The sequence below is a fragment of the Propithecus coquereli genome, unplaced genomic scaffold (genome assembly GCF_000956105.1).
Source record: "Propithecus coquereli isolate 6110/MARCELLA unplaced genomic scaffold, Pcoq_1.0 Scaffold150, whole genome shotgun sequence".
Classification (NCBI taxonomy): Eukaryota; Metazoa; Chordata; class Mammalia; order Primates; family Indriidae; genus Propithecus; species Propithecus coquereli.
In genome coordinates, this window is record NW_012139414.1 from 5,478,320 (window position 1) to 5,495,667 (window position 17,348).

Genomic DNA, 17,348 nt, shown 5'->3' on the forward strand with positions numbered 1-17,348 from the left:
GATGCCTTTGAAAGGTGTCTCCTCAGATTCCACATTGCTTGAAGCTGGAAGGAAGAGGCAGAATCTCTGGGGCTGTGGGAAGAGCAGGTGGACAGACACGGGAGGAGGCAGGGTTTGAACAGAGCAGCGTGACCTGAACAAGCTCCTTGGAGAAGGCGCATCCACTGCATCTTAGCCCAGCTTGAGGGGGTGCTGGTCTTCGATTTGGACACACGTCATGTGTGGTGCGTCACTTCTCTGGCCTGTAATCCTAGACATCGGGGCTTCCTACTGTCCAGGATCAAGTCTGAATTTTTGAAACTGGCTTCAGAATACCTGATCGACTGCCATCTTTTTTCCCTCACTTGTCACTCCCTGAAACACCTATTTCTCTTTCTTGGCGGCACACTACGCATTTTCTCTTCATTTTGCCTAGAGTTTTTCCTCTTCGTCCTGTCTCCTCTGGTGCAGGCCCCCACCTGGAAATTACCTGCTCATGCTTCATGGCCCAGATCAAATTTCATCTCCTCTGAGAAACCTTCCCCAGGCCCCACTGATCTTGCAGCAGAAATAAGCTCCCAGAGCCACCTGAACAAACCTCCCTCGTGACATTTATCCTTCTGTGTCGTAATTATGATTTACATATCTCTTTCTCTTACGGAGCTGTGAGCTTTTCCAGTGCAACGGTGAGGTTTTTAACATTTCTGTATCTTCGACACTTTGCTGGCCCATAACTGATGTTCATTGTTTGCAAATGTCACCGTTAAGCTAATGTTTCTGAGCGATATAGATATAGTTGTCCTTCGGTGTGTTAAGAATGAAGAAATGGATTTTTACAATGGATATAACATCCGTGTGAAATCAAGGGCTGGGCATTGCCCTCCATCAGAGATGAGCACTGAAGCATATCAATGCTGCTCAGTTTCCTAGAAGTTTTCTTTCTCCTGGCTTCTGCCAGTGGGACAAAACAAATATTTGGAATTAAATAAAGTCACCATCCCCTGCAGGAGGAGATTCTTCTCCATGATCTGATGTGGCATTTTCGAACCAGGCACAGGAGTTTGGTACTCCTATCATTGCAGGCTCTTCAGTAAATCCTAGAATCTCAGAACAGTGTGTTCCACATACCCACTATGGCACAGATGGCTAGAATGTCTATTCTCTATAAGAAATATTTATTGAGCTTGTGGGATGAGCCCAATCTATGTGCTGGAGGCAAAGAGATGCAGTCCCTAACCTCATGGAGCTTATGGGCCAGTGATGAGAAGGGTAAGTGCTAAGATCAAAGGCTTTGGGGAGATTTATTATTACCACCCTGGGTTCCCACCTCAGGAATCCGCTACCATTTTTGTAGCTCCCTCACCAGCCCACGATGTGATGTGCGGGTTGAGTCAACACGGAGGCTCCAAGTTTGCATGAGATCTTACCCATAGGATTTTAGAAAGGAAGATGCTGGCTGGAGGAAGGTTGAAGAGAATGAAAACCATATGTTATTAACATATGTCTGAGGGGATAGCACAAGTGACTGGGAGAATTCTCCAGGATGTTGAAAAACCAATGGAAATGCAATTTAAAGAGGATGGAAAATTTTCTTTTCATGCTATTCTATCCCTGAGCGGAAGTACGGCCTAGAGTTAGGAATGGGTCACAAAAGTTATTAGGTTGCCTTATGAGTGGGTATTAATGGACGTGACTGGATGTCAGGCAAGGTCAGTTGGACAGCTGAGCTTCTTAGTAAAGTGACGAGCCTTGGGCTCTCGTCCTGTGTGGCATTATCATCACCGTAAATGGTAGTTCTCGCAACCTTAAGAAATTGGCATATCGCTGGAGAGAACTCGGTTTCTAAACAAGATTACAGTCTTTTTACATCTAAGTTTTTCGTGCCCTCTTGGAGGTCCATGTTCACCAACAGAGGGGACAGTCTACAAGCAGTGGGATTGATCCTATGTTTGTTGTTCAAGCTCATATCATGGAATAGCTTCTGCGTAGAGACAGAAGTGGGAGGTCCATTTTAGTGGTAGTTGTGTTCCTTGTCTGCAATGGATAACATGAGGTCAGGTCCCGTCACCCTTCCCCACATCTGCATTTGAACAGGTAGAATGGTTGTGATTTTGGTTTTGACTCAGAATTCCGTTTCCAATTGTGGCATCCGAGAGCCACAGTGGGGTGACACAGTGTGTTTCTGAGTCATGCCCATTGATGTCATGCTCGTGTGAAAATTTAAGCTTTTAGTCAAGCCTTGCAATTCCCTTTAATTTTGCAATACGGTTCTGTCATCCGTGAATTCATCTCAACTGAAGTGTTTTTTTCTGTTTTATTTGTTCATTATAAAAAAATAAGAACAGAACAAGTATAAAGAAGCAAGAATAATGATTTACAACTTCACCACCTAGAGGCAAAATGACATTGTATTGTTGTTTTACTTTGAATGTCTTATTACCTGTGAGGTTCTACCTATTTGTTAGTCCTTTGTTTCTTTTGTTGTCTGAATTGTGTGTTTGTGCTTTTTGTTCATTTACCTAATTGTGTTCTTTGGGTTTTCATTATTGAATAGTATAAGATCTTTTATTCTTTTGTTATTACTGTAAATGGTTGTTTTTTGCAGTTTGCTGTTGTCTTTTAATTTTATTTTGATGATCAGAGTTTTGCATTTTGAGTAAACTATTACTTTTAAACTTAGAAATTTTTTAGCATCCAGAATTTGTATGAATATTCACTTACATTTTTATTTTTCTCTCCTTATAAATGGAACTCTAAATTTAAGTGTTTTATCTCTCTGAAATTGATTGCAATGTGTGTTTGAAGGGGAGACACTCAGTATTTTACCCAGTGGAGAGACAGTATTCCCAATACCATTTATTGAATGATTCTTTCCTTACCTTTGGTTTGTGGTACCTTCTTGGCGTAGATTCTCTAAGGTCAGGTCTGTTTCTGGTCTCTTAGTTCTCTTTCATTTGTCAATTGCCTTGTTCTAGGACCACACTGATTAAGTTATATTAGCTTTATATTGAATTTAATATTATATACAGATGCACTGCATAATGACATTTCAGTCAACGACAGACTGCATAAATGACAGTGGTCCCATATTATAATGGAGTTGAAAAATTCCTGTCTCCTAGTGATGTTCTGGCCCTCATAATGTCATAGTGTAATTACTTTTTAAAAATAAATTCAGTGTAGCCTAAGAGTACAGTGATTTTAAAGTCTACAGCAGTGGGCAGTAATGTCCGAGGCCTTCACATTCACTCACCACTCACTCGCTGGCTCACCCAGAGCAAAATTCATGGTAAGTGCGCTAGACAGGTGTACCATTTTTTTTTAGTCACTCATACCATATTTTTGCCTCCCTTTTCTCTGGTTAGATACGTTTAGACACACAAATGCTTGCCATTGTGTTATAGTTGCCTACAGTATCAAATGCAGTCCCTTGCTGTATAGTTGGTAGCCTAGGAGCGGTGGGTTATACCAGGTAACCCAGGTGTGTAGGAGGCTGTGCCATGTAGGTTTGTGCAGTGCACTCCGTGATTTTCACACCACGATGAAATTGCCTTACGATGCATTTCTCAGAACCTCCCCGTCATTGAGCGCTGCGTGACTGTATGTCTCTGGTTTCTTTAGCACCCTTTTCTCCTTGACAATTTTGTTATTAATATTTATTGTTCCCTGTTTATTCTTTCAGGTTCAATATTGAAGTCATGTGTCAAGTGCCAAAATTATTTCAATACAAATCTTTTTAAAAGTAACATGTATAGTATTTTTTTAAATTATAAAAGTAATGTATATTTGGTGTAGAGAATTGGAGACCAGGCTGGGATGCCTGTAGTCTCAGCTACTTGGGAGGCTGAGGCAGGAGGATCGCTTGAGCCCAGGAGTTTGAGGCTACAGTGAGCTATGATAACACCACTGCACTCTAGCCTGGCTGACAAAACAAGACTCTGTCTAAAAAAAAAAAAAAAAAGAAAAGAGAACTGGAGACCACAGTGAAATACAAAGGAGTTAACAGAGGCTATTGAAAATCCATCCACTGAGACCCTCCTGAATAAGCAATTCCTTCTTTTCAGAGGCTTTAGAGTCAGGTAGATCTAGGTTTGAATGCTAGCTCTGGCTACCACTCACTTGACTTTGGGAAAGTGACTCTGAGCCTCAGTTTTCTCAACTACAAAATGGGGATGCCTACATTACTCATTGTGAAACGGGGTAAGATCATGTATATTCTTTCCAGTTCTTAGCACAGCAGCTGCTGTGGATAAGCTCACCCATGCATGTATGTCCTGCGGGCGAGGGGCGGGTGTCGCCTTTCCACCATTTGTCTTCTGAGACAAGTGGGTGAGCCCAGTGCTTCTCATGATGACAGTCAAGGGCACGAGAGACCCTCCTGAGGCCCATGCTTGGAGATGGCACATAGCTCTTCACCTTGTTCTACTGGTCAAAGCAAGTCATGTGGCCAAGCCCAGACCTGCCAGGTGGGGAAAATAGATTTCACCCGTTTAGTGGGAAAAACTTCAGAGTCACATAGCAAAGGACGTGGCTACATGGAGGGTGAAGGATTGGGCCATAAATGCACTGATTAAGCAGGCTCTGCTCAATCGCTGTAGCGGTACAGGGAGGGGGAAGGCACTCCAGGGTCAACTAAGACAGGCAGGTTAGGACTAAACCAGGCCTGGAGGGGCAGACATGTGGGGCCTGACTGAGAGCTGGGTTTGGTCTGTCCTCAGGGAAGACTATAAGTGGAGGTAACTATAATAAAAGTAACACAATAATACTATGGACATAGTGGTGGCCCAGAAGTGGGAAAAAACAGAAGTGTTTTCAGGGTTAATGTCAGTAAAAAGTTGGGCTCGAAGGGCCAATTTGGGCAGAACAGTAAAAGAAAAACTGCCTAGTTTGGTGATACATTTCTTTTCTTTTTTTTTTCAGACAGAGTCTTGCTCTGTTGCTGGGCTAGAGTGCAGGGGCATCAGCCTAGCTCACAGCAACCTCAAACTCCTGGGCTCAAGCAATCCTCCTGCCTCAGCCTCCCGAGTAGCTGGGACTACAGGCGAGTGCCACCATGCCCGGCTAATTTTTTCCATTTTTAGTAGAGATGGAGTCTCGCTCTTGCTCAGGCTGGTTTTGAACTTCTGAGCTGAAGCGATCCTCCCACCTCAGCCTCCCGGAGTGCTAGGCCATGATACATTTCTGATTGCTGTGCTGAAGTTACAGGATAACAACCTTTAGAACCACTTTGGAGCTCTGTGAGGGGCTGGAGGGAGTGGGTGTGGTGGTGAGACCTTGGCGGAGAGCAGAGGGTTTTCTGGCCTTCAGTTTCTGTGAAGAGTCCTGCTGGTCAAATTCTGGATCTGCTGGGCCTTGGAATAAGCCTCTTTATTCTTTCCAATATGCACCATTTCCTAATGTATGCCCCTCCCTCCTGCAGCGGTTGGGGCTGTCCCCTCTCATTCCCTGCGCCTTAGAAAGGTTGCAGGATCAATACTGTGTATGAATAACACAGGCAGCGTTTCCTGTGCCTTAAAGTGCATGCAGGTTTTGTTTTGTTTTTTAGCTGTGGCCTGAAACTGTCTGCATTATTTTACCCTTAATTGTTTTTAGAAATTCCATTCCTGAGCCATTGCTTAATAAAACTCTAGGGGTTTTTTTTTTCTTTCCTCTTTTCTTTTTGCTTCAGTTGAATTCATCAAGATAAGCTGCATCATACCCAGACAGATTCATTTACTGAACTGAGAATGTGAAGGATGCCTCTTCCCACCACCTTGTGTGCATGTGTGTGTGCGTGTGTGTGTGTGTGTGTGTGTGTCCTCCCTTCCGTTTTAGAGAAAGCAGTGCTATACAAAGCAGGATACAATGGTTCAGAATTGAGGGTAAAAGAAGAAAAATCAGCCCCTTTCACTTAAAAAAAATCCTTCTCCTAGTAGAGAGACAGGTAGTTTCTTTGTATATGTCAGGGCCTCCCATTGTGCCTTGAAACTGGCATAGCTGGCCAAGAAGGGCGGAGCCTCGTGGATTTTTTGGCTAAAGACACTTGCCCTGTCCTTGGAAAAACAACTCATATGACTCAAAGAAAAATACTTCCCAGGTAACCAGGGAGCCAGTAGGTGATCAGTCCAAGAATCAAAAATGTCTTGAGGAATATTCCAGAATAAATGTTTATAGGAACCAGTCTGGCAAAATAGGCACAGAGCTTTATTGACTTTAAGGTGCTTCGCAACTGGGCTTGAGCCAGTTACTGCTCTGGGTCGCACACTGACTGTGGTGCGGGGTAGCACACTGTGGTGCGGGGCCGCACGCTGACTGTGGTGTGGGGTCGCAGACTGTGGTGTGGGGTTGCACACTGTGGACTGTGGTGTGGGGTTGCACACTGGCTGTGGTGCGGGGCCGCACGCTGACTGTGGTGCGGGGCCGCACAGTGACTGTGGTGCGGGGCCGCACGCTGGCTGTGGTGCGGGGCCGCACGCTGTGGTGCGGGGCTGCACGCTGGCTGTGGTGCGGGGTCGCACGCTGGCTGTGGTGCGGGGTCGCACACTGTGGTGCGGGGCCGCACGCTGACTGTGGTGTGGGGTCGCAGACTGTGGTGTGGGGTTGCACACTGTGGTGCGGGGTCGCACGCTGGCTGTGGTGCGGGGTCGCACAGTGACTGTGATGCGGGTCGCACGCTGGCTGTGGTGCGGGGTCGCACGCTGGCTGTGGTGCGGGGTCGCACTGTGACTGTGATGCGGGTCGCACGCTGGCTGTGGTGTGGGGTCGCACACTGTGGTCTGGGGCTGCACGCTGACTGGTGCGGGATCGCACGCTGGCTGTGGTGCGGGGCTGCACGCTGACTGTGGTGTGGGGTCGCAGACTGTGGTGTGGGGTTGCACACTGTGGTGCGGGGTCGCACGCTGGCTGTGGTGCGGGGCCGCACAGTGACTGTGGTGCGGGTCGCACGCTGGCTGTGGTGCGGGGCCGCACACTGTGGTCTGGGGCTGCACGCTGGCTGTGGTGTGGGCACACTGACTGTGGTGCTCTCTGGCTGTGTGGCCCAAGTTCATCCCCTCCCACCATGCTCTTGTGGGAAGCTGATGGAAGATACGAATTCTCTCCCCAGGAAAAAAACCCAATATGCATACAAACACAACATTTTGCATGCAATTTCTGGGAGTTTTCCTGAGGCCCCATGGACCCCAAGATAGGAACTCATGCTGTGGAGCAGGCTGAATCTTGACGTATGAAAATTGCCCCAATACGACTGATCAGGCACACATGGACACAAATGCTAGAGTAGGCAGTTTGTCAGGAGACTGCTCTGTGTGGGAAGTGAGCTAATGAGGTGTGTTGCTCCTTCCTGGAGGAACTGCAGAGCTCAACTGCAGGAAATTAAACCACTCAGCAAAGTGTACATTTTCCCTAATAATGAGAGCTCCAGAAGAGAGGCCTCATACGTTTCAGCTATTCCACCCCACATCCCGTTTTGCAAGGCTTGCTGTTGCTAAAAATGATACTACTCTTTCCTAAGATTATAGGAAGGCTTGATGAGGAGGCATGCAAGGAGGGAGTATTGGGCTGGTTAATGCACTTGACCCGAGCAGCTTTCAGAATTTGAGCCCTGATTAGTAAATCAAGAGAGACAGAAGTGCGGTTGTGTTTGGGATGGTATCTTTTAAGTGTTGAGGTGCCATCACCGATGTTTTAATTGCAGTAGGAAATAAGTGATGCCTTTGATCACAAGAAGAGCGAGGAGATACGCAGGGAAGGGAGGAGGATTTTCATTTGTTCACTCAGTAACCATTTATCTGCCAAATATTTTCCTGGGGTGTGGGGACACAGAAAGAAATATTAATAAGATGCACGAGCTGCCAAATGCTTGCACTCCTGGAGTCAGGGAGCACAGAGCCAAGAGTGCCATGGTGGCAGCCGGCAGAGGGACAGAAAGCCAGAAAGGAGACACGCTGGCCCCACCTTGGGGGACTGGGAAAATGGGGGTTTGGGGAAGGAGGAAGTGTTGGACAGGAGGAAGGGCGTGATGGGCAGAGAAAAGTTTGTGTGGATTGAGAGTCAGTGTTCCCCGTTCTAGGAAATATGTGTACTCACAGTGCCTGGAGGAAGGGCAGGGAGGGAGATGAGTTGGAGAGATGCACTGGGGCTCAACTTGGGTGCCAAGCAGAGGCGTTTGAACCTAATTCTGAAAGCTTTGGAGAGGCAAAGAGCTAGTTTAAGCAGCAGAGTGACATGCTCACATTTACATCTCAGGAGATCATTCTGGCAGTGGTGGGATGCTGGGATGGGGTGGGGCTGCAGGGGGACATGCTGGCAGTCAGGGACCAGTGAGGTGGCTTTTGGTGTCATCCCAGAGGTAAGTGATGAGGATGGGAGCTAAGGTGGTAGAAATGGGGGTGGAAAGGGACGAGCTCCATGAAGAGATTTTGATGGTGGCAGAATCTCCAGAATTTGGTGACCCATTGGACATGTTGAGCGGGTCATGACTTTAGTTTGACTCCTAAAGAGACAGGGTGATGCCCTTCAATGAAGACAGGAAGGCACAAAGAGAGCAGGGTTCAGTTTTCAGCGTGCTGAATTCGGGGTGCTTGTGAGCTGTCCCGGGGGAGATGCCCAGTGGGAAGCGGAAGCTTCTGTGAAGGTCCAGGCTGGAGACGCAGGTTTGGGAGTAGCCTGTGGACTAGTCGGAGCTGCAGACTTGCATGAGGTCATCAGGACCAGCTGATGAAGAGAGAGTGACAAAGGGCAGAAGAAGGAGCTTGAGCATTTTGGAATTTAGAGGACAATGGGACAAGGGAAACCCAGGCACCAGAAAGAGCATCCAGGGCAGATCCGTGGAGGGTGGAAAGCCGGGGCAGGGATGGCAGGAGGAGCGAGTGTCCGGAACCCAAGAGGAAACAGTGCGTGTATAAGGAGAGGGGTGGCAATGTCCTGCAGAAATGACAGTCACCTGCAGTGAGGTTAGGAAGCTTGACCCTGGCTGCGTAGACGTCACGGGAAACTTTAACAAGAGCGGCTTTAGTGGATGAGGGTCCATAGAGGCCAAAGACAGTGGATCGAGGAATGAAAGAGGGATCAGAAAGGGAGACAGGGCGGGGAAGCCAAGGAGAAGAGAAGACAGTAATTAAGGCTGTGGTGATGGGATTTTTAAATTTTAATTGGAGAGACTTGAGTCTCTTCTCCTTGAGTTTAAAAAGTCGGTGGAGGGAGAATGAAGACACGAGAGAGTGAGGGACCAAGCAAGGTGGGACCCACGGCCAGATTTGAAGGTGTCAGCCTTGACCTCCCGGACTCGGCTTCCATCAAGAGAGGAGAAGAGGACGGGGAGTTGAGAGGTGGGTAAGTTTGCAGGAGGGAAGCACTTCTCATGTTCCCAGTTCAGGGTGACCACCTGGAGAGCTCGATAAGACCCAGACCACTGGGCCCCACCTCCAGGGACTCGGGGTCAGTAGGTCTGGCTGGAGCGTGACCACCAGCCTTTCTCACAAACTTCCAGTGGTGCCGCTGTTGGTACTGCAGGCCAGAGGACCAAGCTTGGGAGTTCCTGCCGTGGCCTTGATCTGTCTGTGGAATAGAGGCACAACTCCCTGCTGAATGGGAGGTTGGCCCGAGGAAAGTGGGAAGGGTAGCGAAAAGTGAAGGAAATGACATCGAGGGCTCCTAGGGCTCTGCAGAGCCAGGAGCCCTTGGCTTGGGCACCCACAGGCGCATCGTGGGAGGCTGTCCTGCAGTGCCAATGGTGTGGGTAACAGGGAGGAAGGTCAGAAGGAGGGTTTGATCTGGAGTTGGGGAGCTGGGGTTCTTGAGGGCTGTGAGAAAGAAGAACGAAGGGACAAGGGGCCTGGGAGTTGGCTAGGGGCAGAGCATGGTTGAGGGAGGTGCATAGATTCTAGCTGGGTGGGACGAACATGGCACCAGGGAAGGGCTAATAGTCTAGGAGAAAACCGAGTGGCCCAGGGCATGGAGGTCTAAGAGTAGGGCTTTGGAGACTATGCAGCAGGAGAACTGGAATGAACGGAGACCAGGGCTGTCGAAGGTGGCTGAAGTGCAGCAGTTCCGGGCAAGGACGAGGTCCAGGGCAGGCCCTGGGAGTTTTGAGATAATTGCACTGTGGCGACCCAACCGAGGTAGTCCTCCTGGGCACACCTGCGTGCGGGTCAGAGACTCCGAGGCCGAGACAGGAAGGAGGGATTGTAATGACAAGGTTCTGATGAGGGGTGACACCTCAATCTGGTATAGTCTTCTCTTCCAAACTGGAAGGCAGTGTGTTAGTCAGGGTTCCACAGAGACACTGATCCAATGGGGTGTGTGTGTATGTATGGCGAGAGAACAAATTTATTTTTTCCCAATTTTTTATTGTGTTTAAATATACATAACATAAAATTTACCCTCTCTATTAAGTAATCTTTACGACCTTATGTATGTTTATGAAGCAGTTTGGAAATGGAAAGGCATCAGGCTGATGTGAGTCTGCGATTCCGTTCTGAGTCTGTGTCTTTACTGTTCAATCTCTAAACAAGCTTACAAAGATTTCTTCTGGAAGGCCACGGAAGATAAAAAGCAAGGTATGCTTGTGCTTCTGTGTTCAGAAGAGCTGTAATGGCCCCCTCCTGCCTCTGTTCTCGACCATGCAAGTCTAGTCCAGCAACCCATCTCTCAGATGCGGCTCCGAGCGCATCCTCCCTGCCCTCCTGGCCCCGCTCGGCTCGTGGGTGGCAGCTGCTGCAGGTGCGTCCATCTGGCACTTAGCGTCTCCTGCACTGCACCACCAGCTACCTTGTCATGTGCGTTTGAAGCGCGTTCACTGTCGTATGCTGCAACTCTCAGTTATGACAGCGGGATTGGAGCTGGGGCAGAGCTTGGTGACTGGTCCTTTCCCTCGGGTGGGGCAGATGTTAGGATGGAGAGTGAGGGGCATCGTTGCACTTCGAGCCAGAGTTGAAGCGAGCAGCCAGGAAGTCCCTACAGATTGGCTGAACAGTGATACCAGGAAACCCTGGTAGGCCCTGGAAGGGGAGCCTTTTTCTTAGGTGGACCCAAGTGACAAGGGCTGGAGCCTGAGCCCAGACATCCTCAGCACACACAGGTACGCCTTCCACACCCAGCCCCTAAAGTCCTGGACTCTGCCCATGCCCACAAGGGATGGTGGGGACGACAGGGTCAGGCCTGGGTGCAGGAGGGCCACATGCTGCGGTGGCTCCTTAGCTGCAGGACCTCTGCAAGGCCCCAGAGTGGCTGAGGGCGGGCTTGACCTCTCTCTGCTGGCGTCCTTCTGTTCAGGCGCTTCTGATAACTCCCTGGGGGCCACCACCTAAGGTACAGAGCACTAGGAGCTTTGCCCACATTCCCGCCAGCCTTATACACTGCAGGGGAGATGGAGCTGCCTTCTGCTCACCCACATCCTCCGTGAAGGGAGTCCCCCGCCCCCGTGGCCTGACCTGGCTGGGAAATACTATTTGGGAATACTTTGCCCCCAGCAGGCCACAGGTACGGTGCAGCTGGCTGCAGAGGACAGTCTCGCAGTTGGGGCTTGAGGGGCAGAGATGAAGAAATGGAGGTTCACATAGGCTGAACCTAGCCAGGGTCCCCTGGGTACGAAGTGGCTGGGCTGGAAATTGTGTGGTTTGTCTGCTGCAGCTGTTACACTGTGCTTTGCCCAGGCAGGGGCATTTTGAAGTTTTAACACCATAAGATGCAGTTCATCAAGGCATCTTGCTGCCTTTCAGACTTGCTGAGTGACTTAGGGCAAGTGACTTCACCTTTCTGGACTCCAGTTTCCTTATCTGTGAAATGGGCGTGATAATATTGCCTGCCTCGTCAGGTCATGAGGATTAAACAAGACGATCACATACATGGGAGCTTCCAGCAGTTTCTGGCACACAGCCTACACTGCGTAAGTGTTGGTTTCTTCTTCTTCATCATCATCATCATCCTCATCTGTGACCTGCTGGGCCTCCTGGACTCCATCACATCTAAATTCTTTTCCGATGAGGAGGCATTCAGGCAGGGAGCTTTTGTTTTCAGGTGGCAGACTGGGTCCCAAATGTGTCTCGATACCTCCCGTCTGTGCCACGCTGGGCTCATGCAGGTTGTCTCTTTAGAGTAGTCCTGTGGGGGCAGGGTCTGCTTCTGAGAGGGCGTGGTCAGCTCTTCGGGCTTTGATTTCTCCCCTGCTGGAGACCCTGGCCTTGGCCTCTTGCATTTCCACTATGACTCTCTCGAGGCGGCCGGCCTTCCCAGCTCACTGCCACTGCAGTGAGATCCTGGGCAGCTTTGGTGCTAAGTGAAGCCAATGCCAATGGCTTGGGAGTAGAGGGAGGAGGTAACGGTGGTTACCCTGGGGGAGGTTCAGGGGTCAGGGAAACATCCCAGGCATGTGGACGGATGGGCAGATGGGCAGACAGACAGGTGAGCTGACAGATGTTCACTGCTCCAGAGGTCTCACTTAGTTGATAAATTGTCTCTGCTTTCTCCTCTCCGTGAGAACAGCTTCCCCGAGGGGCTGATTCCCAGTTAGCCCTTTAAGGAGAGGAAGCTGGGTATGAATTTCTTTCAAACTGATTGAAATTGGTTTCAAATTGATTGAAATATGTCCAGACCTTAAGATAGCTTTCCTGACACCAGTCTCCTTGCAGACAAAGGACTGTTTATTGCTTACTGACTCGTTATTGAAAGGAAAGTGTGACTTCTGGGACCCAGATCTGAGTCTGCGCTGCTGGAGGGAGCACACGACACCCCCAGCTGTGGATTTTGAGGTAGTTTGCAGTGTATGTGGCACATCAGTCTCTCCTCACTCCCTGGGTGTCTTTCAGATCTGGAGTCTGTTCTTTAATCGTCACAGCCTTGCAGGCTACTCTTACCCGGCTTTTGTAGCCTGGAGGCCGGCGGGAGGGCAGGAAAGGTGTCTGGATCTGTATGTTCTATTATATAGAGATGGGCAGGAAGCCAAGCTCCGAGCCAATGGCTCCTTTCCCCAGACCGGCCTGCCTGGCCCTGGCCATTGCCGGGCCACCCGAGGGCCCATGTATGCCACCCCAGCACGGAGCCCCTGGGCACCAGCCACCCTGCAGCTCTGCAGGAAGGAGGGAGTGAAGGAGGGGCTTTCATGCCAGCCCCCATGTGCTGGGCGTGGGGCATCCAGATACCTGCAGTTTGGGTAGGCTGCTGTGTGAGAGTCCTCAGGCCACAGTGCTCATCGGTGCAGCATCATCTCTGGGGCAGGAACCGTATCTGTTCCCGTTCTCTGTGCAGCTGTGGTGTGTCTGTGGCCTGCGAGATATACTCTCTCTCCCTCTCTCTCTCTCTCCCCCCCCCGCCTCCTCCCATCCGCCTTCAGCTCCCTCCCTTCACGCATCTTCTGCCCCATCAGACACTGGACATCTCATTGGAAGTAACATAAATATCAACTGGTGTCCACGCCTACTCCTGACAGCAAATGCTGAAAACTTCAGTTGTCTATCTTCCCATCCACCTAGCAAATTCTGAGCATCTTCTATATATCAGGCAATAAGCTTGCCTTAGAGATTTGTTTTTAAGGCAGAATCTACTTTCCTAGAGCTTAATGACCAGCAAAAATGATGCTCATTTTTATAATAATAATTACTGTATTCACATTATCTGCCATCGGGTAAATGGATGAAACCCTGAGGACGCCAGGCACAGCAGAGGTGACTCTCTGTTAGCTGGGCGAGGCCAGAGACCTGGGGAGGAGAGTCCTGGGTGGGTCCTGCAGGAAGGGTCTGGGGTGGACGGAAAGCTCTGGAAGCCCGGCTTGTGAAGAAGCCAGAAGGGAGGATAAGGGCCCGACCAGGCAGACTTGTCATTAGTGAGCACGTTACATTTCCATGGAGCTCCACAGGTTGTATCTCAGTGGATCCTTCCAGAAAGCCTGGGATCTAGGTGTGGTGCAGATTATTTAGACAGTTTTACAGACAAAGAAACTCAGGTGTAGAGAGGTGGTGTGAGCGGCGAGCCCAGGGTACTGTGTCTGTGTCCATGCGAGGTGGAGCACGTCTCATTCCCGAAATGCCCTAGGATGTATTGAGTGGCCACCTGGGCCCATGGAAGGTCAGGACGGAGGACTCCATCCCCTGAAGGCTGCTGTTTCCCATATCGCCAGGGGGAGCTGCCTGCTGTAGCCACAGCTTGACTCACAACTCGACCTTGACTGCTGCAGGACTCCCTTGCCTATGGGTGGGGAAGACGGTGTTGGTACAGTGCAATCTGGCCCTTTTTTAAAAAAATTATTTTTAATTATTTTGGGTACATAATAGTTGTATTCTGGACCTTTTTCTTCTCAGTTCCAGTAGCCAGAAGCTGTTAAAAACAAAGGACTGAAAAACAAAGGACTGGAGAAACCAGCCCCAGGAATAAGTGCGCAGAGTAGGTGGGCGTGTAGTATGTGTGCATGTGTTCGGCTGGGGAGGAGTGGGCTGCAGGGGGGCAGCTGCCACACTGCCAGCCTCAGGACGGCTGCTGGCCGCTGGTCAAGGGGCCTCCGAGGGACCTTCTGGGGTGCCCTTGTCCCTCGGATCACCACGCAGTAAATGAGATGATCGCTGCCAACTGCCCGCGAGCCTGTCAATAACCTTTCTAATCTCCCCGGCAGCCCCAGAAGTGGATTTACAGCGATGTGGTGAAAATGAGGCTGCATGATCAATGGATCCCTGGACGATCTCCTCCAGGAGACACAAATGCATATTGTAACAAAACTTTATTTTCTTCTGAAAATTGCCTCCATGATTAATATGGCCCGACATAGCCCAAGCTGCTCAGCATAAGAAACAGCCGTATTTCTTGCTGCCTCTTCAGAGCTGCTTCCCTCTCATGCCATCCCCGCATCTGTTTCCTCTGTTTTGCTCCAGAACACATTGTGCTGGGTATGGAGCAGTCTCACACAAGGACAAGAAGGATGTGTTAAGATGTGCATCCTTCCATTGTACTTTGTTTCTGTTTGCTATTTCCGATGTGGCTTAGGCTTAAGCATAAAATAAAATTCCCCAACGCTGCCTGGACAGAGTGTTGGTGCAGCGATACTGAGCGATGCAGAACACGTTCTCTGGGTATTAAATCATCTCGTGTATCACCCGGAGCCCCCAGAGAGGGCCAGAGCTCTGTGCTGAGTCCAGCCTGGATGAAAAGGATTCTTCCCTTTCATCTCTGTGTTCAGGCATGTGAGGGGTGCCGGATATTTGGAGGGAGGACCTGTCTCCTGCTCCCGCGGAGATTCTAGAGGAGCTGGGGTGTGCCAGGCATCACACTCCTACAGGTGGAGGGTCCGCATCCTTTGCTCTGGTTACTGGCGCGAGAGTTTATTTCCTCTGCCAGAATGTCAGCTCTGTGAGAGCAGAATCTCCACTACCGCACCGGGCACTCAGTGGGGTCAGTAGTTGTCCTAGTTTGGGTTCCCCCTGAAACAGACCCCAAAACAAAGATTTGTGTGCACGTAGTTTATTTGGGAGGTGACAAGAGCACCACCAGGGGAGCGGGGAGCAATACTGGGAAGGGAGGCACCCCCAAAGGGCACGTTATACACGTCGCTGCTGTGGGGGATGGGGGCTTAATCCTGCTAGGGGAGTTTGGAGTCAACCTGCTCCAGGGGTTAGGGGGTGGAGGTTTTGTACATCAGTTCCCAGTGGTCTTTAGATGAGAGCTTTCGGGGATGGGGTAATTGTTAGGTGGTAGCAAAGAAGGCTCCAGAGAAGGAAATGCAGGTGCTGGAATGGGAAGTCATGCAGGTGTGCACTGATGCAAAGGGCACAGGTAGGTGACCCAGGTAGATGCAGACAGATGTGTGCCCAAGACAGAGGCGGTTCCTTCCCTGTGGGGTTGTACGTTTGGGGGAAGCGGAGCTGATTCTTTCATGCTCTCCTCCTTGGGTTTTATTGTCAGTTCTCAGCCAAGGAGAGGCCCAGAGAAAACCAACGATTCGCGCCTTGGGAGGACCGTGTGAGGATTCGTCTGACGTCCTTCCCGTGCCCAGCAGCGGTGCATGTGCCTCGTCCCTCCTCTGACTCTGCTTTCCCGTTCCCTCTCTCCCCAGGTGTAAGGAGCTCAAGTACGCCAAGGAGCTGCCTCAGATATCCATCATATTTATCTTTGTGAACGAGGCCCTGTCGGTGATCCTGCGCTCGGTCCACAGCGCCGTCAACCACACGCCGACGCACCTGCTCAAGGAGATCATTCTGGTGGATGACAACAGCGATGAAGGTACGGGGACAGCCGACCTGCACCCAAGGACACCGTGTCAGCAGGGGGGAAATGCCACTTTCATTCCAGCATGAGCCGGAGCGTCCGTGTCCCCTGCTCCCTGGGGCATGGCTGGGGAAAGGGAGCTGTGTTAGAATTCGTCCCGGCAAACGCCGGCCTGTTGCTCCTCCAGTCCTCAGGGTTCTTAGGAATCAGTTCCTGGCCACGGGCCTAGATTCATTTCCCTTTCCCATTACCTAAAGTAGGTGACGATGAAGGGCTGAATTCCCCCCACTCCTCACCCCACAACCTCCCTCATTATCCTTTTCAAGAGGCAAAAGAAAAATGTCCTGTGTTGGGAACTGTTATGTGACAACGGGATTCCCTTCTGGGCCCTGTGCCCAAAATAATGGTGGGTAGACATGAGCCGGGTTTACCTGTCTTTGGGAATTCAGCCTGACTAGGAATGATGGCTCAGTCAAAGCCAAAAATATAAAACAAGCAAATATTGGACAAAAATAACAAAACTCCTCAGGGCTCCTTGGAGACAGCTGGAGGAAGGTGTGGTGTTGGGGTGTCGTGGGGGCTGGTGTTGCTGACTGTGCCTTTGTGTTGGCTCCCGGCCTGCTGAGTGCCCTGTGCTCAGTGCAGGGAGAATGCCCCGGCGAGCCCGTGAGATAAAAGCAAGCCTGTGAGAGAGGCTGCCTGCAGGCCAAGGAGGTTTATCTTCTGAGCAACCACAGGATTAGGAGTAGGCTGAACCCCTTGCTCCAGCGTGCTGAGTAGGAGGATTACCTGCCTCCTGCTCCAGCTTCGGGAAGAGGGGAAGAAGCGGGTGCCACGGGTCCTGTTTAAAACCCCGTTATCCTCGGGAGCACAGGGATGAGCCTCGCCTATTTAATCAGTCCAGGAGCTGACGTCCCCTCGCCCCTTTGGAACTGGACTCTTCCGAAGGGCTTGGGTGCACTTGGGCCCAGCAATGGGCCTCAGTACTGTGGCCTCAGTGTTTGAGGACGGGTCATTTGGTGGGTTTTTCACATCCCCATTTCTCTCCCTTCACCCTTGGCCATTTCATGTCTATAGATTCTTCTACACGGGACATGAAGAGTCTTCTTGTGAGGGGGAGGCTCTTTCAGTTCCTGGAAGCCTCTAAATCTCGCAACAAGGTCTCTCTCCTTGCTGCGCCCACGGCCCCCTTCTCTGTGCAG

The 17,348-nt window shown here is 50.4% G+C and overlaps 1 protein-coding gene across 1 annotated transcript in view; it reads left to right on the forward strand.

Annotated features, from left to right (window-relative positions):
- WBSCR17 (Williams-Beuren syndrome chromosome region 17) overlaps window positions 1–17,348 on the forward strand; it is a 404,099-nt gene that overhangs the window by 161,723 nt on the left and 225,028 nt on the right. Inside the window, exon 3 of the mRNA XM_012640253.1 lies at window positions 15,995–16,161. Coding sequence (XP_012495707.1) covers window positions 15,995–16,161 — 167 coding nt within the window. The remainder of the gene's footprint in view (window positions 1–15,994; window positions 16,162–17,348) is intronic.